This window comes from Phalaenopsis equestris, unplaced genomic scaffold (assembly GCF_001263595.1).
Source record: "Phalaenopsis equestris unplaced genomic scaffold, ASM126359v1 Scaffold000789, whole genome shotgun sequence".
Taxonomy (NCBI): domain Eukaryota; kingdom Viridiplantae; phylum Streptophyta; class Magnoliopsida; order Asparagales; family Orchidaceae; genus Phalaenopsis; species Phalaenopsis equestris.
The window spans coordinates 46371-70679 of record NW_018165229.1 but is presented as its reverse complement, the minus strand read 5'-3'; the positions used below and the strand labels follow the sequence as shown (position 1 = coordinate 70679).

General features: G+C 34.9%; 1 protein-coding gene across 3 annotated transcripts in view; it reads right to left on the bottom strand.

Annotated features, from left to right (window-relative positions):
- Nucleotides 1–20824: 20824 nt before the first annotated feature.
- LOC110031226 (bifunctional UDP-glucose 4-epimerase and UDP-xylose 4-epimerase 1-like) overlaps nt 20825–24309 on the bottom strand; it is an 11053-nt gene continuing 7568 nt past the window's right edge. For 2 of the 3 annotated variants that reach the window (XM_020734326.1, XM_020734327.1), the window contains one exon: nt 20826–21118. In XM_020734326.1, the coding sequence (XP_020589985.1) occupies nt 21031–21118 (88 nt within the window). In that variant the 3' untranslated portion in view covers nt 20826–21030. Of the gene's footprint in view, nt 21119–24309 lie in introns of all 3 variants that reach the window. The other variant, XM_020734328.1, reaches the window with a different exon arrangement.

Below are 24309 nucleotides of genomic sequence, written 5' to 3'. Positions count from 1 at the left end.
TCACCCCCATATATATAAAAGACACACACACACAAACAAAGATGTAAATGTTAAGTATAATTATTTCAAAAATTATGTCTGCATTAATAAATTTTTTTCCCTATCTAATTTATATAAGATAATGTTAGTTTGGGATACATTATAATTAATTATTTTCTATGAGTGATGATCTCTAAAAATACTCTTATTTAAAAAAGTATAGTGACTTGTGTCTCTGTCTACTTTAAAATTTAGATTTAAGATAACAAATTAGAAATGATCAATTTGGAATAACTTTTTTTGAATGCCAAAAAGGAGAAATAAAGAGTGCTTAGAAACTGAGAAGTTAGTACCGTTCCACTTTAACCTACTTGGGTTTTATATTTTAGAAATTGAGATTTATTAATCTTTGAGTTAATCATTTAATTATAATATTAAGACTTACATTCTAAAAATACAAGATTGCAAAATAGCTTAAGAGATGAGGACTTATGTCATGGTAAAAGAAAAAGGATCTACTTCATAGCCTGCCTCAACTAAGATGAGTATTACTTGGTAAAAATAGGAAACTCAAACTTAGTCTAAGAACATTTTAAGAGCTCTAGCATAAGAAAACATAAAATAAACCTAAGGGAAAAAAATATTTCTTGGTGTGCATACACACTAATCACACAAGGAAATACATGCAAGTAATATGATATAGTGGTAGGGTACTGCTATACACTATGAAAAACATAAAGAACATGGAAAGTTAAGCCATGATCTTATACAATTAAGCATAGAACTAATGAGTCAACATATTGGTCTTCTCATTTTGATCATCGACTCACTTCATTATGGTGTGGATCCTTCAGGCATCACGAGATACCACTGAGGTAGGTGGTTTATCCCCACTAATCCTAATCTCACAGATCTAACACCTAGTCCTAAATCAAATTTATATATTAAAATTCCAAAATAAAATTTAAATAAACCACCTACACATAATCGTGGATAAACAAGTTTATCATCAAACATATCTCAACTCCAACATTTGCTATATTACATGTCCTAATAGATCATGCTTAAGGCATAAGAATGAATTAACAAACGTTTGCAAGAAAAATTGATTAGTTTTGATTTAATTTTAATTTCATTTGCTATGCTAAGCAAGATCATCATGCTGATAACTGTTGACATCTCTTTTTTGGTCAATTTTATGTCCAATTTCATAGGGACATACGACCTCCCTCCTAGTATCACTAGATGACTGAATGGAGCTCGGATAAGCCATAACTTGAATCCTACCTAAGCTTAAACTTGAGTTAACCCTACCTAAAAATTAAAATACGCCCAAACAAAATTAAAATCAACCAAACTAAAATTAGAACAATCATAACCAATTTTCAACTAAAGTAAATGTGAGATAAAAAAACTCTTAATTTAATCAATAAAAACAAAGTAAAAAATTTCACTTAAAATCCATTGAATTTCTTTTTCCTAAAATATCCTAAGATAGGGCCCACTTCTTAACCAAAACAATCCAGTGTCCTTCCTTGGGAAGGCATTCCAAGATGGCAAGGTTTCCAAGCTCCAAAAAAAAAAAAAAAAAAAAAATCTCGAAACCCAAATCTGGTTGACATAACCGCACCACCCGGGCGTACCCACAACGTAATAACGTGGTTATGCCAAGTTTCCTTAGGCGCGCCCATGCAACAAAGCAGGCACTCTCACCGCCCGATGTTTTTGGTTGCACACACATTGCGGGGTAACACACTCGTACCGCCCAACCAAAGCAGATGGCATAATTACACAACCCAAAAGCTTAAGGATGTTGCCGCCAGTCAAAATCCTTTCACTCGATTTTGAAGCACCAACTACTCCCACATTCAGATACTAAAACCTTTACTCCTTATTTAAACTCCCACTCACTTCTTGACAGAATGATCTACCACTCCCTTTCTCTCCTTGGCTTGCTTTTTCACTTTGGTGTCTCGATCAATCTACTTCCTCTCTGGTGATCTCCTTCAATCTCTTTACTTCACCATAAGTTTCTCAACTTCTCCCTCCCTTCTCTTTACTTGCACTACTTCTTCCAATACCTCCTTCTTCTCTTACACTACTTCTTACCCCTCCTACTTCTCTCCTACTCCTCTCCTACATTTCTTCTTCTTTAAGCTTATTCCTCTTCTTCTACTTTCTTCTACTATTTCTTCCAATCTTTCTATTTCATTCTTCTTCTTCATCAACCTCTAGTGATTAATATTTTATTTAATAATCCTACTACTCCTACTCTCTCCTCCTGCATTTCTTTTTCTTCGGCCTTATTCCCCTTCTTCCATTTCATCCACTCTTCTTCTTCTTCTTCTTCTTATTCTTCTTCTTCTTTTTCTTCTTATTCTTCTTCTACCTTTCCTGATTAATATGCTACTTCTTGTTTCTACTGCTTCTTCTATTTCTCCTTTATTCCTTGGTTCCTTTTTCCACTCTTCTTCTTCTCCTTCTTTTTTCTTTTTGTTTTTTTTTCCTACGTCTCCTTCATGCATTTCTTTATGTGGCTTACATATAGAACTTATGTCATGATAACTTTATTTTTAAATTATTTTTATTATCTAACTCAACTTTGTTCCATGTATTTTAATCATAAAATATCTTTAATGTCATGTTAAGCACTTCAAATCCATGCTTAGTTTTTGTTATGTGGTCTCCATGTGTACTTCCTAAGGTAATCTATCTTCATATGCGAGACCCCAAAGTATGATTTACCTCAACGTGGGAAAACCACTTCCTCTTCCTCACCTAGTCAAAACCCTACACTTCCCCTTCCTCACCCTAGATGAAACCCAACACTTCCTTTTCTTCACCATGTTCAAAACCCTACACTTCCCCGTTCGTACATAACTAGAACCCTACACTTACCCTTCTTCACTCTAGCCAAAATCGGCACTTCCCCTTTCTCACTCTAGCCAAAATCCTAAAATTCCTTATCTCACCCTAGTCAAAACCCTAGCCTAACCACCGCCACATCTTTCTCTCCCTCTCCATATAGTTACTTTCCATGGCTTGAATCTTAACTTTAGTTCTGTGTCATGTTCCATATAAAATTGACACTCATAGATGATGTTTTTGTCCCATTTCATGTTCCACGCAGAAAAAGAAACTCATGATGATGTTTATGTCTCATTTCATGTTCCATGGAAACAAAAAGTCATGTGATGTTGTTTATATCTCAGTTCATATTCCATACAAAAAGAAAATCATTTGATAATCTTATGCCTCATATAAAAGAAAATTCATGTGTTAGTTTCATGTCGCATGTGCTAGTGATATGCCTTATCTAAAAATGCAAGTTGAGATATTTACTTTTTAAGCAAAAGTTGGTGTTGGGTATACATGCCTAGGACTTATTATTACTATAAGCTAAATAATTAGGGAAATATTTGTAAAATTTGCATAATTGTAGTGTAATCTATGCATTTAAAGCAACAATTATTATCATTAACTCTTTTTAATATATACTCACATTAATTTAAATGTTATCTAAATAAAAAAGTTTATATAAAATTTAAATGAGCTATGAAAGAAGAGAATAAAAAAAGGTTTCTATGTGCTCTAGTTTCTAATTTCTTCATAAACTTATTTTTAAGTCTAGAATAAAATTTCTAATAAATAAAACTTAACAACTCTATTTTTAAAATTTAATAAAATATCTTTTTAAACAAAAAAAAAAACTTACATAAAATCTTTCAAAGCAAATATTCTAAAAGCTAAACGATCTCTCCAAAATATAATATTAACATCTTTTCAAGATATAACGTTTTCTAAACAAAAATAAAAAATTTTTCAAAGATAAAACCTTTTTTTTTAAAACAAAATATATTTTTAAATAAAACACAAAACAAAACTCAAATAAAGCATTTTAACTTCTTCATAACTCAAATTGAATTTTTCCAAAGTAAATCTCAAATGCAAAACCTGAGTGAAATAGTCCTTAAACTAAACAAAAACAATAATTTTCAAAAAAAAAAAAAAAAAAGTAAAACAAACAAACAAAACATTTTTTTAAAATAAAACTTAACTGAAATCTTTTAAAATGGATCTCAAGAAAATCCTTTTTAAAACTTAAATAAGCAATGAAAAACTTTTTAAGAAACAAATTTTTTCAAACCGGCAAAAGCAAGCTTAAATACAACCCTTTTCTAAAAACTAAGGCAATATTTTTCTTCCGAGCTCACCAATCATATAAATTCTTATACCAAAATTACATTATTTTGGCAATTCTACTAAATGTAAATTTATATAAGATTTATTACATGTTTATATGGCTGACCCATAAATGAACATGTTCCCTTTCAGAAACATGTAATTTATATGTTTGACTCGTAAACATATAAGTCTTCAGCAATTCCATACTTACACATTTCTCAAATTGATTCACTCACATGCTTAATAGTGTTTTTATGAGTGACAAAAATATTTTAAAATACTAAATTTTTCATGTGCATTAAAATAAAAATCTTAGAAAATCAAATATGTGAATGAAACTTAAGTGTAAAGTGCATGAATATGAAATGCTTGAATGAAAATTTTGTAGCATGTGAGCTTCAACAAAGAACAATAAACCAAAACTAGAAGTCAAGCATAGAAAGAAAAATAAATAAAAACACCAACCTAGGATATAAAACCAACTATTAAAACTTGAACCCAGAACACCTTGATTTTCACATTGATCGACAAACTATGATCTAAAATAAAGAATGAATTAAATATCAACCTACTAAAATAACCCTAAAACCATTCAACTTAAAATCATGGGAACCACTATTAGGTATATTAGCTGTGAATCTAAGTTAGCCAACTTAAAAATAAAACTCAAAATGATACACACCCTAGAATAGTCCAATCTAGAAACGTTGGCTAGATTATTAGGTACTCCTATTTAGCATTAAGGACTATGACCTATAAAATAAACAACCTTACCCCATTGAACTTTATAGTTGCCTTAGGATGAAGTAAACTATGATTATTGATAAATGCACATTGAAGCACCTAATAGTAAAAATTTCAACATTCATCATTGTTATGGTACCAGTGAATATCTCTTATTGTCTCTCTGGTTAATTAGAGGTGTTATATTAAAAAATTTAGGTTATTCCACTCATTTGTCTCCTTGTAGAGTCTAGGTTTATTTTAGGATTAGGATTTCACTTCCATCTAGAAATCCTTCTAGCATATCATGCCATTTAGTTTAAGCTTTATGGTCTTTAAGTTCACCTTTCTAATTAGCCCCTTTTTAATCCAAAGCGATTTTTCAGCTCGGATTACTCAATTTCCAATTCAATTCATTTTTTTGATCCGAACCAAACTCTTTTAATTCAAAGAAAATCTTTTCAAGGCTATCAAACAAAAATTTTCTAAAAATCTAAATTTCCAAGCTCAAAGAATTTAAAACCACCCTTATTTAAAACTTTCAAAATTTTAAACCTTTACAAAATCTAAAACTATTTCAAACTTTAAAATCTTTTTCAATCTTTCAATCAAAACTTAAAATCTTAAAAACTCCAAATTTAGAACTTTTAAAACATTCAAAACTTAAAACTAAAAAAAAATTCTAAACTTCAAAAACTCAAAAACTTTTTTATGAACTTTTAATAATTTTGAAACTTAAAATTTTAATATGTCTAAGCTTAAGACTTCAAACCAAATATTTAAACCTCAACACTAGAATAATTTAATAATAAATTTTTAAAACCTTTAAATAAATTTTAAAAACTCTCAAATAAACTTTAGCAATCAACTTTAACAACCCTCAATTAAATTTTAGCAACCTTCAAACAATATGCAAACTATCATACCTTATTAAAAATAAACTTTCTTCAACTCAAATTAATCAACTTAAATTAAATCCAACCAACTCAAGTGAATCAATCTAAATAAAAATTTTTAAACCAAATCTAATTTCTTAAATACAAAAAAATCAAACCTTCTTCAACAAATTCAAAATTTCTAATCCCCAGGGCAAGCCTTCTCCCCATAATTGACTAATCCTTTCTTGGGCATTTCCATGACACATCATCATTACACTGCAAGTCTCAACCATTCAATTCCAATCAACTGTGAACTCTATTTTAGCCAACTTAGAAATGAAACATGGCATCACATATACCCTTATAATAGTCTAGTTTTAACAGCCTTGGTTAGACTACTACGTACCCCTAATTAGTTCTAAATGTTAGGATATATAAGACAAGTATATAATCCTCTTAGACTATGTAGACGTCGTAGAATAAAGTAACTTATGGTTACTAATGAAGGCACCCTCAAAGAACCTAATAACTAAGAAGGTCTACATTCTCCGTCACTATGGTAATAGTAAGGATCTCTAATTATATAGTTGATTAATTGTCTAAGGATATAGATGAATCAAGGATGATGAAAAACTGTGAACATCTTAATAGGGAGAGTTATACTAAAAAATTATAACTATTTTATATACATCTATTCTTTGATTTATTTGGATAGAAAAAAATGATTCTAGAGATAGAAAAATGAAAATGAGCTTTAAACATTTAATTTGGTTAATCAAAATAAATTTAAATCCTCTTCAAGGCTAATTTACTTAATAGAAAAAAATATAAAGTTTACTAATTTGTTATTTCCAAGTTTTATCTTTCTTTTTTTCCCCTATTATAAAATTAAATGTCTTATTATTTTGGAAAACCCTTAAATTGGATGGGTTAAACTCAGTACTGACGGCTCTAACTCTACTACCAACTCTGCCTCTAGTGATTTAACTTATGATTATCAACAAAGACATGTAATTACTTTTACAGGTTCCATTAATAATTAATCTCTCTTTTTTTTGTTGAATTAAATTCCTTGAAACATGGGCTTTCTCTAGCTAAAGCCTTGTTGATTGAAAACATTTGGATTGGGATGGATGATAATATTGTTATTCAACTTATATCCAAAATTATGTCTACTAATTTTTCTAGCCCAAATCTTTTCTACTTATTTAAGGATACTACTTTTCTTCTCATTGACTTTCAATGTTGCTTAATGCATATTTATTGGGAAGGGAATGCTTGTGTTGATTTTTTTCTAAATTAGAAGCTCTTGCTCATGGTAATCCACAATTTGATAATTCTAATCATCCCTTTGATCTAAGGTGGCTCATTAATATGGATAAAACTTTGAAGCCTTAAATTAGAAATGGAGTACATCTTTAATATTCCCTTTTTGATTTTCTATTATTTAATTGGTTGATCTTCTTTAAGAAGTTACTAGTTGTTCCTTGATTAAGTTGGTTGGTATGGGTGATTATATGCTATCCTTTGATAAAGTGTTAATGCCCACTTCTTTTGGTTAGGATGCACATGATTTTGGTATTTTATGTTCTTTCTAGCCTATTCTAATAGGGGGTTTCTTTATTCTGCCTTGCTTGTCTAGGTTTTAGACGGTTCCCCTTTGGTTGATTTTTTGCCTTCTCAACTTTAATTAAGCAAGCTAAATTTTTTATATTAATTGTTTTTCTTTATTTGATTAGGGTTCTTTTACCTATCCTTCTTATGTTAGTTAGATCAATGAGATCTTTAATTTTTGTGTTGCATATGGTTTGGTTACTTAATAGTATTCTGTTGGACGTTTGTTAATTTATTATTTTGGATGACTTATTTGTGTTTTTTAACAGCAAACTTTTTGGTAAACTTTCCCTTCTTAGCCTAGCTATTAGGACACATTCTCAGATGAATAATTGCAATCCTAGCCATTTTTTTCGTTTATTTTTGTCTGGTCTTCTCTAAGGGCTCTACATTATTGGGTCTTGTTATGTTAGTACCTTTTCAGCTTTACAAGCTAGTTTTTAGTATACAACTAGCTTTGGCTTTATTTATTTTTTTTTTCTTACAACAATAAACTTAAAATATTTTTGTCTTAAACCATACCAATGAATGCTTGCCAAAACATTTTCTCAAGCAAGCCCTCCCACAAACAATAAACATGCATCCAACGCTTTAAGACACAATATTACTCCCCTTTAACCTTAAAGGTCCATAAGGTGCTCTACATTGTACAACTAGCTTTTGCTTACCAGTGAGTTTATGCCCTAGTTGTTTTCTCCCCATGTTTTTTATTTCTTATTTCTCAAAGCTAGTTGTAAAAATATCCATAAGATTAGTTTGTTGTTCTCCAGCTCCACCATTATGTTGACTCTTTTTTATGCTTTTCATTTCTCTTTGAGTACTTCTATAGGCTTACAAAATTGGAGACTCATATGTATTCTGCAATGATGCACAAGATGTGTTATTTTCGTATGTAGTCCTCGCAATTCTCAAAGATCCTATGCCATCTTCTTCAAAGGATCCTATACAACTGCTCTGAAGGTAAATCATGTTTTTTGCTAGATCTTGTTGTAGGGCTGCTCTTCCTCCTCTATTGCAACACTTTATTCTCTCTTATGGGCATCCTCTTCAATCTCTATCTCTTTTGTGGCTTGAAATTATTAGGCTTTTCTCTCATTATTTTGCTATGTAATGGATCTAGTGGAGAACCCCTCAGGTTTTCTTTGAGTTTGTTGTAGTTTGGCTTTATATGGGGATCTTCCTCATATGTATGTGGTTTCGATACAAATAACGTAGGTGGAGTAGCCTTATGAAGTCAACATCAAATGGTGAAATTCCATATGAAGGGGGTGACCAAATATTGTAAATACCCTTTGCTTTCAAATATGAATTGTTCATGATGACGATGACGATACTTTATATTGATGCAATGTTGGGTTCTAGGATCTAGGTGATGGTATATTTATATATAATAGAATGTTTCACTTTCTTCGACAATGAAGTGCAAAGTAATACAAAAAGTATGATCATAAAAGTTTTAGAGCAATCCATAGAAAAATCTTTTCTTTTTCTTCATTTTTCTTTGCTTATAAATGCACTCATGTGCTCTTTTATGGCTCATTGAATGAATAATACACTTTGTTTCCTTATTTTTATGTTTTCTAAAGCTCGAAGTCTAAGAACTAAGATGTTGCAATTTATCCTATGAAAGGCTTAACCTTAGTCTTTATAAACTAAGGATCAAACCGCTAAGTGAGACTAAACCACGATCCCAAGCTTTTGCATTGGCAGGGAAGTGATTTCATTGATCCAATTTAAAATAAGATTTTACTAGTGTAATTGTGTGAGTCAAGCTCACTAGGCCTATCTACTCCATAAATGACTCAACCCTATTAGGCCCTCCCTCCACTAGTTCATAGGTGGATGTAAATCCATTCATATAAACAACAATTTCCTCTAATATCAATATCGGGATTTCAAGCTAATAACCATATTTGATATTAATTTTATTATTCAAATGCTACAAATTATTAAATCTCAAAATGATAGGAAAATGGCATGAGGACTATTTGTATGAGTCTATTTAAAGTATAAATTATTTTCAAATATTGGATTTTTAACTTTTAATTAGGTGTTCGGTTGGCTAGAAAATATATCTTTTTTGGTATTTTAAATTATATTTATTGGGAGATTACTTTCGTATTCCTGATTCACCTCAATCGAGCAAATTTGGAATACAAGACTCCACAAAAACCCGAGAAAAATTCCTAAAGCTAGTGGTGTCAAAAATTGACATGACATGCCAACACGACACGAAACCAACTTGAAAGATTCGGATTCGGGTTGATCGAATAATTTTAGGGTTGGGTTAAAGAACCTGACCCCTTTAATTTTTTCGAGTCAAGGTCAGGTTGACCGACCAACCGAAAATGACTCGCCAACTTTAAATTGACTTGAAATCAACCCACCAACCTAAAATTGACCCAATTTTAACCCAAATAATGATTTTCCTTGTATTAAATGAGCTATATGGGCTGCGCTTGTGCCGATGGGTTGAAGGTAGGTCAGGTTTGGGTTGGGACATTCAACCCGTACATTATTCGGGTCAACTCAAACCCGACTGGCAGCCCAAATTCACCCTCATAAGCCTTTGCAAAATTTTACAAAGTCCACTGCCACTAAGTTCACCGTGATTGTAGTTGCATTTTGGTCTCCTAAGTCCATGTGATGACCTTAAACCAAATGGAGCAGTCCTTATATTCATTGTCATCACCATGAATCCACATGGTGCCTACTATTCACATTATCTTCGTCGTTGTGATCACATATGGTATTAAGCTTGTCGTCATAATTTTGTGAATTTATTTTACTACCAATCAAACACAAAAAAAGATAAATAAATCTTGAATTTATTTTACAATTCTTTCAATATTTAATTATCTTACTAATCGCAAAATTGAGTTAACTTGGACTCATTAGATTAATTTATCAAACACAATTCGTTTTGATTATTTAACGATCTTAGTAATTATGAAACTGATTGAACTCGAGCTCATTAAAATTCATCTCAATAAGACCCTCGATTCAACTATAAGAACGCCAAATTTCATGTATTATTTTAGCTTACAATTAATGCTTTCAAGTTTATAATTCTAATCCAAGTGCTCGAATCACATTTAAGTCATTTAATTTATATTTTTGTGATGTAAAGTTTGACAATAAAGGTACTAAAATTAGTGCTCGAATGATATTCAAAATTATTTCATCTAAAATGCATTGAGAATTGTTTCAGAGTATATGAATTTTTTTGGAGAAATTATAGACAAGGATGTCCTTGATTTAGGTAGAATATAACTTGAGAACTATTTGAGAAGAATATACTCTCATTTAAGGCTTGTTTGGTTAGCGGAAAATGAAATGCAATGCAAAATATTTGCAATGTACTCTGATTATAATGTATTTGAAATATATTAGACTTGTTTGATTCATTGTAAAATAAACTTTATATATATATATATATATTTGTTTGTGGTTTGAAGTGGATAGAAAACAATATATTTCAAGTATATTTGTTGTCAGGTGGTGGCGGGGGTCCAGTTGTTGGCCTGCGGCGGTGTCAGCGGCGACGGACAGAGGCAACAATAGGAGGCGGAGGGAGGCTTGCGATGGCAATGGCAAATGGACGAAGAGCAACAGCCGATCGACAATGGATTAGAGGCGGGGGGCGGGCCCCTGTAATGGTTGCTAGTGGTGGCGGGCATGAGCGGGGGTAACGGCTTACCACTAGCATTTTACATTATAACTCAATTTCTACCAAATCAGTCGAAATTCAATCACAACGAATCAATGTGTAACTTCAAATTCATTCATGGTTTATATTTATTTGTAATTCTTCATATCAAACGCATAATTTTCTAAAATCCTTATAAAAGAATTATGGTACGTACATATCCTTCCAATCAAACAACCCCTTAAGCAAGAAGATAATCAAACTCAATAAAAAAAATACATTTTGTTTACAAGTAATGGTTAATGCCATCAGCTCCAGAAACTTGCACAATCTATGCCATTTTATATGTTGCTTTTTCTTAAAGAGAAGGAAGGGAGAAACAATTATGGAATATCAGAACTTTACTAGATGTATTTTTAATTTTAAATAAATTTAAAAATTAATGTAGGACAAAAGTGGGCAATATAAATATGAACTTACCCGTATGGTTAATTAGTTTATAGTAAAATAATTTTTTTTATATAATCTGGCCACTTAGCTCATTTAAAAATTTTTCTTAATTTTAAATAATAGCATAGAATTGAAGTAAGATGAATGAGAAATTGCACACATAGTAAAATAACTTGCATTAATATAAGCAAATGAACAAAGCAAAGTGAAAATAATGTAAAGCAAAAGATAACAGACAATTTTTTATATGGTTTGTCGCTAAGCCGACATACAAGAATCAAATAGAAAAGCATCTGAGATGAGAATGCTTAGGTGGATGAATGGCTTGACACTTAGAGACAAAATATGAAATGAATATATCCGAGATAGAGTTGGTATAGCTCCAGTGGTGGACAAAATTAGAGAGAGTCGTCTAAGACGGTTTGGGCATAATAAAGGCCGACCATCTGATGATCCTGTTAGGCGAGTAGTTGTTTTAGATTCAACTTATGTAAAGAAAGGCAGAGATAGACCTAAAAAGACTTGGGTGTATTGTATTAAAAATTATCTTAATCTATTAGGAATTAGATGAAAATATGATGCTCAATTGGCTTATCAGATAGGTTCAAACAAAGTTTTTATTCAAGGGCTCATAATTAATGTGCTAAATTAAAAAAAAAAGAAGATTGTTTAATCTAGATCTGTCATGTGAATCACTCTCATTGAATAGAGCGTAGAAAAGAATAGGGAGAGAGGGGGAGATGGAAGAGAGTGTCACAGTAATGATCAATATAATAAGAAAATTATACAAACTTTTGTTCATGAAATGACCACTTTTCATAGACAAAGGGTCTGTAATAGGTGAAGTTACATTTATGCCCATACTTAAGTGGGGACTGTACATGTTATAATAAATATTTTACTCTTGTGGGCCCAAAGCCTTGTTGCACTCGAGCTCAGCTGAATGGGCTTGGTAGGACTTCATTGAGCTATGACGGTCAACTGAGTCTGGTTAGCGTTGTCGATTGGCTATGTTATTGAAGTTTTGTCAGGTGAACAGTTGGGTAGCAAGTGACTTTATTTATATTGCCAAAGGGGTGTAATAGGTGAAATTACATTATGCCCCTACTTAAGTGGGGACTGTACATGTTATGCTAAATATTTTACTCTTGTGGGCCCAGAGCCTTGTTGCATTCGGCCTCAACCGACTGGGCTTGGTAGGACTTCATCGAGCTTTGAAGGTCAACTGAGTTTGGTTAGCGCTGTCGATTGGTTGTGTTATTGAAGTTTTCTCGGGTGAACAATTGGAAAGCAAGTGACTTTATTTATATTGTCAATGAGGTGTAATAGGTAAAGTTACATTATACCCCCACATAAGTGGGGATTGTACATGTTATTCTAGATATTTTACTCTTGTGCTCTCAGGTCATTGTTTCTCTCTGGCTCAGCCGACTGGGCTTGGTAGGACTTCGTCGAGCTTTGAAGTCGACTGGCTAGGTGGCGATGTTGATCGACTATGCTATTGAAGTCTTGTCGGGTGTATAGTTGGGGAGTAAGCGACTTGGTTTATGTTGTAAGAAGGATTGGTTTGTAGAAGCTACTAGTCGATCCATCTTCTACTAGCCGAGAGTCGATAGAACTGATCGACCATGTCTTGTTGATCAGTCCGTGTAATGGTCGTCGATCTTTGACTCTCATCGAAGAACTTTCTGTTGGAATAGAAAAAGCTAGACTGTCATGTAGAGAGCGGATCATCGTAATCCAACAAATAGTTTTCCCTTAGACAAAGAGATCTTGGGGAAGGCTTCTGGGCGTCCCCAGCGTGGCCATAAGATCTAAGGGATTGGTCCCTTCTTTGGGCTTTTATTGCATCGAAGCGTTAGGTTTGGGTGATCGTTTTCTTTGTGACTTGGTGAGCCACTTAGCTCGTGCCATATACTTGTCCTTATAAATGTTGGTTTTGAGCCTGGGTCTTCTGGTCGGGCGTCTGGGATCCCCTGTCTTCTGTCGGGGTGAATCCACCCTTCCTTTTGTCTCTTGGACTATCGAATCTCCTTGAAATTCAAGCTGGCATAATTCCTACGTATATATTTACTTCATCGATTCTTTTGTTTTTTGAAATTCATGATGCAATAAAAAAAGAATTTAATGCACACCAATAAACATCAGTTATGACTATTCAATGATTCAATAATTAAACTCCCTAAATTTTTGTGCACTCAATTTCTATAAATATGGCATGACAGATTGGCTTTCCTTATCTCCTGTCACTTCACCGTTCGGTACATTTGAACTCATCACGTCGCCATGGTGAACGAATCCGCTCCGAAGTCCAACCTCTACAAGAAGGACGTGTACCGCCAAGCCATCAAGGAGATGACAAGGGGAGTCCTCCCAGATAGAGGTGTCAAAAATTGACCCAACACGCTAACACTACTCGAATTCGACTTAAAATATCTGAGTTAGGGTTGACCCAAATATTTTTTGAGTCGGGTTTCGGTCAAAGAATTTGACTCGTCTATTATTCGGATCGGGTTCCGGTTGAACCTGAAAACCCAAACATGACCTGAATAAGCACGAAAGCTTGGATCAGGTTTAGGTTAGCGAGTCAAGAACGGGTTTGGGTTTAGTTTTTGACCTATTTATTATTCGGCTCGGGTTTTGGTTGACCTTGTTCGGATCGGGTCATTTTCTGGTATGACCCGAACTCGACCCGTTGGCTCGAATTAACACCCCTACTCCCAAAGGGAGAGAAGAAGACGAAATTGACAGGGATCGCTGAGGAACCGTCTATGCGAGATGGAAGACTCCTTTATTTAGATGGCTGGAATCCTGAGGGACAAAGTGATGTGGGTCTGCTAGCACGAGTTGAGAAGTTGGATCAGTTGAAGGGAGAGGTGCTCGCCCTTCACGTTCAGACCACAAGCCTCCATGCTGAGATGGTTGCCCTTCGTGAGGAAACGACTGCACTTTGTGTAGAGTTGGTGGTCGTTCGATGGGCATCCTCCATCTCTCAAGTTCAAGCGGATATAGATAGAATAGGTAGGTTTAGGTTAGGGGGGAGAAGTGTTGTACAAAATAATGCTCTATCGAGGATAAATCTAGACTGAAGTGGCGAGTGATAATCTTGTTAAGTTTTTTCTCTCGGAGTAATTGTCGAGTTGTATTTGTAATTATATTTATGAAATAAAATTTATATTCTATCTCAATGTATGTGTCCAATTTATATTATGATGGCACGCAAATTTTCCCAAGAACTCTTCAGCTCCATTCTCGCTATCGAGTCGTCCACAATGTCAGTGAGGCAGGTCGCACTTATCGAAGGCACCTACATCTTCGATCTGTCGGTAAAGCTCCGAGATGTAACAAGTGATGACCAGGGGACAGATGAGTGCGACAACGATCTCATGTTTTATCGAGATTAATTCAAATGTGGCCTTCAGTTGTCGTTTTGCTAGAACTTCGGGTGATCCCCAGTCTTTATAGAGTGATCCTTGCTCACGTGATGCCAAATTCCATCACTACCATAATGACTTTTGTTGTCTTCAATCTTCGACCAATGATCCCTCGGTCTACCGATCACTTCACCTACTTTTTTTCTTTCAAAATTGATCGGGATGGGTACGCTGTTTTTTGGTTAAGAATCTATACAGATGCAAAATGTAAACTGATTTCACCTCAAATTCAATCTTCAAATTCCATACACTGATGCAAAATGTAAACTGATTTCCCGACTCTGGTAAGGGTTTCTTACCCCTTGATCAACAAACCGAGTCCCATTGTTGATAATGATGACAAAAGGTAAAGCGTGTTGATAGATGAGGTCAATCCAGATGAAGTTCCAGCCTTTGTAGCTATCCCAACGAGTGTCTTTGCTTCGATCCACTTCTAAAAAAAGTAATCCGTGACAACCAGAAGAAATTTGCTCCGACCCTTTGAATGTGGAGGGTGGACGGTAGGAGGGGGGGATATCAAGGACCCTGACATTGGAAGGCTAGACAGATAATTAGCTGCAGCATATAGGTTGAATGGTGCTACAATGGCGTGTATTCTAGCATTGCAAGCATCTTTTAAAGAATTGCTTCGAAACTTTTAGGAGGGTTGGCCAGAAGGAGTCTTGTTATTAAACTCTTTGCGCTATGATCTTTCCTCCAGAGTTACTCATGTACTCTCCAAAGTGAATTTCTTGGAGGATGCCTTCTATTTTGTTTTCCCATATACACCTCAAATGATGTGAAGTAGCAAACTTTCGGAAGAGTTTTCCTTCGATCATGAGATTTTGAGCGGTTTTAAAATAGAACCTCCTAGGGTTTGTGCCTGCTTATGTGGTCTTTCCGATCTCTAAGTAGTAGATGTAGGGGTCCGTCCATCCTTCTGTTCCTTTGGCCTCCACCTACATTACTTTGATTTCTTCAATTATAGGTCGTACTAGCATTTGAGGGGTTCCCTCCCCCAAGCGGATGCACTTGGATAAAATGTCAGCAACTTGATTATCCTCCTAGGAAATGCGCTCGATTCAGAAGATGACGAACTTCCAAATCTCCACTTTAGCTTTGTTGAGGTATTTAGCCATCATCCATCTCTGACTTCAAATTCTCCATTCATTTGATTCACTATCAGTTAAGAATCTAACATCACATGAAGATGTCAGACACCCACCTCATAGGCAAAATGCAGGTCGGCAATCAGGACCTTAAACTCCATTTGATCGTTCGTGACTTCAAATTCTATCTCGACCGAATGGTAGAGGTGCTCTTTGGTGGGACTACTCAGAGCAATTCCAATCACCGCCCCCATCTAGATGGAGTCTCCATCGATGTATAAAACTCAGGTCTAGCTGTCGACAACCGATCCTTCAGCTTGCATGATTCAGAATAATCTGCCAAAAGTCTACTACTGCTTGCACCTTGATTGTAGTTTGGTGGACATAGAAGATGTTGAACTCACTTAGCTCTACCGAATGAGAACAAATTTCAGTGGGTGAGCAATAATGACCCAGATCGAGTGCGTCTAAAAGTAAGGCTAGAGCCTACGAGTGAAGATAATCAGAGAAAAAATTAGTTTTCCATATTCCAATACCTACTATCGACACCATTGAAAACCCGGTTGGCGTCGTAAACCGAGAATTGCTTCCTCAATCCCTCTCTAACCAGTACTGAGTTGATGACCTCAGATACAACTCCCAAGTATAGAGAGAGAGCTCTTCGTTCAACTTCGGGCTTTAGAATGGAGACGGCGCCGAGAATTTTTCAGTTTGACGAGAACTCGCTCACAATCATCTGGCCATTCAAAATTTTTTGACCTTCCTAAGCATTTTGAAAAATGCTACACATTTGCCACTCGATTTGGAAATGAACTGGCTCAATTATGTTATCCAACCAGTCAAATTTTACAGCACTTCGATATTTTGGGGAGGTGGCATATCAAGTAATGCACTTTTTTCGAATTGAGTATTATTCCCTCTGGGTTCAATTGGTAGTCGAGAAAATTGCTTGTAGAAGTTCTAAAGTATTTAATCTCATATTATAATTTTGGAGGGTCTCAAACATTTCATTTAAATCTAGTATGTGTTTTTTGACCAACTGACTTTTAACCAACACATTATCCATGTACACTTTAATATTTTTTCCCTTTTTTGCTTGAAAAATTACATTCATTTGACACTGGTAGGTGGCCCCGATATTCTTAAGCCTAAAGGGCATTACATTATAGCAGTATACACCTTCACTAGTTATAAATATTATCATCTCTACACTAGTTGGGTGCATTTTTATATGGTGGTAGCTGGAGAAAGCATCCAAGAAGTTCATCACTAAATGGTTGACTGCTTAGTCAACCAATGCGTCGATCATCGGGCAATTGTTCTTCGGGCAGAAATTGTTCAAGTTGGTGAAATTTACACACATCCTCCACTTGTTGTATGCCTTTTGTAAAATGATCACATTGAAGAATCACATTGGGTATTATACCTCATGAATGTAGCTAGCCTTTTTCAGCTTCTGCACCTCCTCTCAGATCGTTCTGGCTAGAGTCATCATCAAAAACCTAATTTTCTGCTTCATTGGTGGGTTAGTTGGATTTATGTTCCACCACTGGCATGCAACATCGAGCGGTATCCCTAACATCTTTGCCCCTGACCAGTAAAAGACATTTTGATGATCTCGTTGATGCCTTGCATCAAAATTTTCACTTATAAGGAAACAATTATTAGGCTCTCCATTGACTGCAGGGATATCTAGATTAGTCTGGCTAGCCTTGAGACCTCTTCATGTCGGTACTAGAGGTCGAGCGACATCTGCTCCACACTCCTAATCGCTCGGATGTAGTAGGTCTGGGACTGCTCCAAAATTCCTCGAACGGTGTAATCTCTCTGTCACCTGAAAACTTCACTGCCACGTGGTACATGGAGATCACAACATTGCAGTCATTTAGTAGGGTCCAACTGAAGATAGCGTTGTAGGTTAGTGGTGAATCTACCACCAGAAAGTCCTCCATGTATGACAATTTATTTTCAGCTCTCCCCATGAGACTGACAGTGCAGCTACTCCCTCCTTTCGCAGGAGAAACAATTTAGTGGGTTGGCCGATGACACCGACCAGTTTGTTGGAAGTTTCATTTTGTTGAACATTGACTTGAACGGGATGTTCACGGAGAAGTTAGTGTCAATCAAAATACTACATATATGTTAGTTGCATATCATCATTTTTATGACAATGGTGTCGTCGTAATTATTCCCCCTTGTGGGCAAGTCTGTGTTAGTGTAAGTGAAAGGTGGATGGTTGTTGTGTGTTAGAGCAAAGAAGCTGCACACGGCTCTCCAGACTATAGCCTCTTCGGACTGGCCAGCTGGGATGAGTCTCCACCTTCAAAAATAGTTGTTACAAATCCAACAATGTGGATGAAATTCGCTAGAACTAGCTCATCCAAGATTTCTTCTACAAGAGACTTCCCCTCCCTTTGGGTCGCTACTCCCGGTGCCATAAATTCCTTGAGATTTCCAGTTCTTATCAACTCCTCGACTAGACTTTAGAGGTGTCTACATTCCTCTATCTATGGTTGTTATGATATGCACAATACTTCTTCCTTTCCTGGAAAAAAAAAACTCTGACACTCATTGGAGGTGCCTTTTTGAAGTACTCTTAATTCAAGATCTTGTGATTGTTCGACAATGGCCCATGGTAACAAGCTGATTGTTGCTCAAGGTACCACGCCTGACCCCTTAGTTGTGGTTATTGTCTCCCCCCTCCCCCTGATTATTATTGGCCAGCTCCGACAATTCGGCTAAGGTTTTTGATCGCTGGAGACTCGGAGCATAACTGAATGGTCCCTCCTTTAGCCCATAAGCTAGGGCAGTGTGTGCGACTATGAGTTCCAGGTCCCTCACTTTAGAACCGAGTAATAAACGAGTGGAGGCTCTTGTGTTGCCCTTGCCTGATCTACAGTAGAGCCTGCAAATTCTTCTAAGATTTTTTGGTGTTGGCAAACTGCGCCACAAACATTATTTTGAAGTCGGTGAAGGAGGTGATCCCTCTAGACTGTAGTCCATTAAACCATCTGAGGACGAACTCCATCAGTGTGGTGAAAAAAAATCGACACATTAGCATGTCGGTAATCCCCCACATACAATTGGTCGATTCGAACAATGCTTGATGTTCGGTCGGTCAGTTCGACATTTGTAAGACTCCAACGAGAGGATTTTGAATTTTTCTGGGGGCTCAACATTGAATATCTGCCGAGAGAACGCATTCTCTGGCTAACTGGGCACCTCAGAACACATGAATCGTTGTTTATCCATCAATGTAGACCCAACACTATCTTGGTATTAAAAATCTCATATTCTTTCTGGGACTTGAGTTAGTCTTCGGTCCTTGGGAACCGGCGTTTCCTCTCGGGGTTCAGCTTCCTACCTTGGGCGAGTGCTTTTCGGATGGCTTCTAGCATCTGACCTATTATTTGCTCCTTCAACACTTATATCTATTGGTTTGCGAACTCCTTAGGCGCTCCATGTTTGTAGTCTCTTGGTGGATTTCTTCGCTTTGTTGTGCTCCTCTTCTTATTGTCGGTATGATCCATGCTCGCCTTACCTTTCAAGATGTTGAATCTGGATCTATCCTGTGAATCACACCCAAGGAATAAAGTGCAACAAAAGAGAGAGAAAGATAGAGAGATGGTAGAAGAGAGAGTGCACAATAATGAACAGTAAAATAGGGGAATTGCATAACATTTTATTCATGAAATGACCCCTTTCTTTATAGAGAAATGGGGTGCAATACGTAAAGCTACATTTATGCTCCTAATCAAGTGGGAGTTGTATAAAAAATTTTAGATATTTTACTCTTATGAGCCAAGGGTCGTTGCTCTCGGGCTCGATTGACTGCGTTGATAGGACTTTGTTGAGCTTTAATGGTCGACTGGGTCTAGTTGGGACTGTAGATCAGCCGTGCTATTGAAGTTTTGGAGTGTGCAGAGTTGGGGAGCAAGCGACTTTGTTTATGTTGTCAGAAAGCTATGTCTGTAGAATTTATAGGTTGACCCGTTTTCTACCAGTCGGAAGTCAATAGAACTGATCAACAAGGTCTAATTGATACATATGTATAGTGGTTGTCGGCCTTTGACATTCATCTAAAAACTCCTATCACCATAGCGTAGCTAGGCTATCAAGCATCATCACAATCTGATAGGTAGCTTAACCTTGGACAAAGAGATATTGGGGGAAAGGTAGTTGATCATCCTCAATGTGGCCATAAGATTTGAGAGATTGATCCCTTCTTCGAACTTCATTACATTGAAATGTTAGGCTTGGATGATCATTTCTTATGACTGGGTGGACCGCTTGGCTCATGCCAAATATTTATCCTTATGATAGTTGATTTTGAGCCTGGTTCATCTGATCGGAAGTCGAGTTTCCCAATATCTTATGTCGACGAGTCCACCCTTTGATATTCCTTCTCTCTTAGACCATCGAACCTACTCGACAATCATGCTGACATAATTTCTATGTACAAAGATTTACATACATACCACTTAGTTCCCATGCATTTATAAATTTCATTTTTTTTTTACTTTTATATGCCGCCTTATCTATACATAAAAGGGAACATTTCACATTCCAAAAGTTAAAATAGGGTGTTTTTATGTGAATGAAAGATTTGTGTGGTATGAATATAGAAAATAAAATTTAGTTATTAGAAATGTAATGTAATTACATAAGAATTGTGTGGTATGTATGTAAATTTCCCATAAAAAAAAAAAAAATGCCATTCCCATTTTCCAAACAGTTAAAAAACTGCAAACTGAAAAATGGAGTACTGCAGGGACCACCAAGATAAAATCGTTCTCCAAGCCTCCATTAGAAAGCCTAAAGCTTTTCATACAACTAAAGAAGCCATTATTATAAAAAAACATCTTATTTTTTTGCAAAGGTGAGGGAAGATGCATTACAATTTATCTACACTAGAGATTCTTACTGAATTTAAAAGCTAAATAAAAGCTTAGTTTTAGATACTGAAGGCCTAATATACAAAATCATTGACTAGTTCCTCTCTGATCGTGTGGACTCTTCAAAGTAATATTTTAAGTACCTTGGGATTTATAACCATTTGGGTTTTTGCTTGCCCAGTTCCATTGGTCTCTGCACATTTCTTCTATGCCATATTTTGCTCTGCAAGGGGAGGAAAGCATACAAATTTATATCACTAGCATTTTACTTAACATGAAAAAAGCTGAAACAGGAAAATGCAAAATATATAACAAAAGAAGAATTAGAAAAAAAAATCTTGTTTTATTAGAAATGATACTAGTATAATTTACAAGTTACATTAATAAAATAGTATTTTTTAATCCATGAGACAATATACAGATGCCTAAAGAGGAGAATGACATCATGAATTCTTGCAAGGTCTGAAAAATTCAATGCGAACAAAAGACAATATCAACGATGCAGCATTGAAATGAATTAATCCAAGCCTTATGCTTTGCTTTAGTAGTCTTCTAATATCTCTTAGGAACCGTAATAATTATTTTTGAATTTATAGAAATGGTGGAGCAGTCAGGATAAGGCCAAACCATGAGAGCCCATCTTGGCAGATTTTTTGTATGATTGAATTATGATAGCTGGGGTTTACAAATACAGATTTCAATGAACTTGAAATCATTCACAGATGATAGAGGAATGTTTAAAGCAATAATACATTGTTTTTGGGATTTTTACAAGAGTTTTGAGTTAGGAAAATGCCAGCAATAGTGAGACTAGGCTATAAGAACTATAATCTGGCCGATTTAACATATGGCTTAATTTCTTTAATATTTTCTGGTGTAAGATGGATGGAAACACTTGGACGTGTGGAGATGTTTGTAGTTTAGTTGAGTAGTTTGATGTAATTTTCCATGGAACTTTTGTAGAGTGAATGAGAACCAAACCATGATTATGTTGGTCTAAGTTTTTTAAACCAAAACTAGGCCAACTTTGAAAAACTCAACATATTTTCCAAATTTTCAGAAGGAAATGTAGGTTTTGGCGATGAGATGATACAGGGAATGTAGGAAAAGATGAAAGAAGACTTTAATCCAAACTTATAGAAGAAAACACTTACAAAAATAATTTTCTTATCAAAAGAAAACCTCTCCGCCACCGATCCAAAGAGAAGTGAATTGTTTCATCAACAGCTTTTAAAATTCATTCACATCACAAATAAATATTTCTTATAACAAATAGACAATTTTTAAGCCTTCCCCTTACGCTTTTTCCACTGAAAATTTCAAAATCCATAAGAATCACTTAAACGTAAGAGGTGGTTGAGTGATTGTTTGGTGATGTGAAGACATGCCCCTTCTTTTGAGGAAAGTAGGCTGATGTGATAATTTTGTTGACTTAGATTGACTTAAGAACTTCCATGGTCGTCTTCCATGTTGTAGTAGATTCATATTAACTTTTATGTGACTCCCGCTAAATTAAGAGTTCAAAAAGAAAAAAAGACTAGGCTAATTAATGCAAGTGGCTAGTCTTGCTTGAATAATCTTCACCTTACATCTAGCATACTATGACCCTTTGATGTCTGACATATGAAAGTGATTCAACACAAAACCTTTATATGCATAGTAACTAGTAAGATATGCAAAGTCTTAGACCCAACACATATACTTACACGACACAACGTGTTTTAAATCACATGTTCATATAAATAACAACACATAAATTTTTATGTGGCTATTCTTCTAAATTGTTTGTCACCGACCTAGGGATAAGCTTATGACGCATTATACCAGTCAAACTAGACTTACAGTTAGACAGAGAACTCACATATAAATTTAACATTACTTTTTTGTTTTCTTTTTTTATTTTAATTTAATTTTATTTTTTTATGTTTTTATTTGCAATAGAACTTATTTAAGATCTTAAGAATATATTTTTATTTTTATTAAATATTAAATAAATTGATTTATGATAATGATGATGACAGTTGTCATGGGGTAGTGACAACTGGTGTTAGCCTGAGATGCGTATGGCAGTGGCCAGCACAACCACAAGTAGTAGTCACTAGTGGCAGGCGATAGCAGGACAATGACAAACAACTGTGGTCATTAACTAATGACACTGGTTGGCTGCAGCCAGTAGCTGTCGATAGCTAACAAGGATGGGTGATAGTGCCTAATAGTAGTGATAATTATTTAGAAAAACATTTTAAATATCTAAAATTATTTTGAGTATTTTTAAAAAAAAAATTATTAATTTTAAAATAAATAAAAAAGAACATGAAATAAATACACTAAAATAATATATTTAAAAGTCAAAAGCAAAAAAAGAAAAAAAAATATCGAACATACTCTAAATGTTTTCGTTTTTATGAATATGAGGTTGGTTTTTTTCCCATCTTCTGGACAACAACCACTTAAATTGCCAGCACGGTCAAACTGGGTAGTTTTGTTTTAAATTGATTCTTAAACTAATAAAGTTATGTAGAAGCGCAACAAAAATGATGGCCTCTCATTGGTGCAATTTGTTTGGTCACAAGAAGTTCGCATTTTGTCGCCCATGATTGTAATGATGTAGAGAGAATCCAAGCATGTGTTAGCATGCTTGTTCCAAATTCACTCTCCCGCATTGAAGCATCATATAGAAATTCTCTTCATCAAGCCAAAAAGTCATCAAGAGACTCTTTGATTGGATGTTCTTAAATTACATGCATTTTTTAGAAGTTAAGTAATTAAAATGCATGTATTTTAGAAAAAACATGGGTATCAAATGATTTATAAGGTAGTGGCCGAGTGGAGAGGGAGAGGGAGGCAAGTATATGGGCCACGGCTTTGTCACTAAATAGAGTCGTGGATTCTTGAAGTCAATGGGATTATTATTGAAAGTGACAATATAAATATTATGTCCTCTCTTCAACAAGCTAAAGATGACAACAAGGCTTGGAGGACTTCTCCTTTTTAGCTTCATTCAAACAGGTTTTATTTCAACACATAGATAGAACAAAAAATATAGTTGCTCATACTTGTACACAAAATGCTATACATGTTAGCTTTCTTGTTAGGAATGTGGATAGCTCATATCTCCTTTTTCCTTTCATCTCTTTTGACCACGCCCATATTTTCAAGGGCTACTAGGCCCCCTTTGTATTTTTTTTGGTAAGCTTTTGATGGTAAGCTTTTGATATATTAATGTAATATGCACGTTTCATGACAGACGACTAAGGCAGATGAGAATTACAAACTGCCATAGCATGGGATTTAAAAATTCTTCTCTAGATGTGGGCTAAAATAATTTTAAGGTTATTCAAATTTCTCAATTACTTCAATTCTCATTTGCTTCAAACCAAACAATAAAAAAACATGAAATGCAGCAATATATAT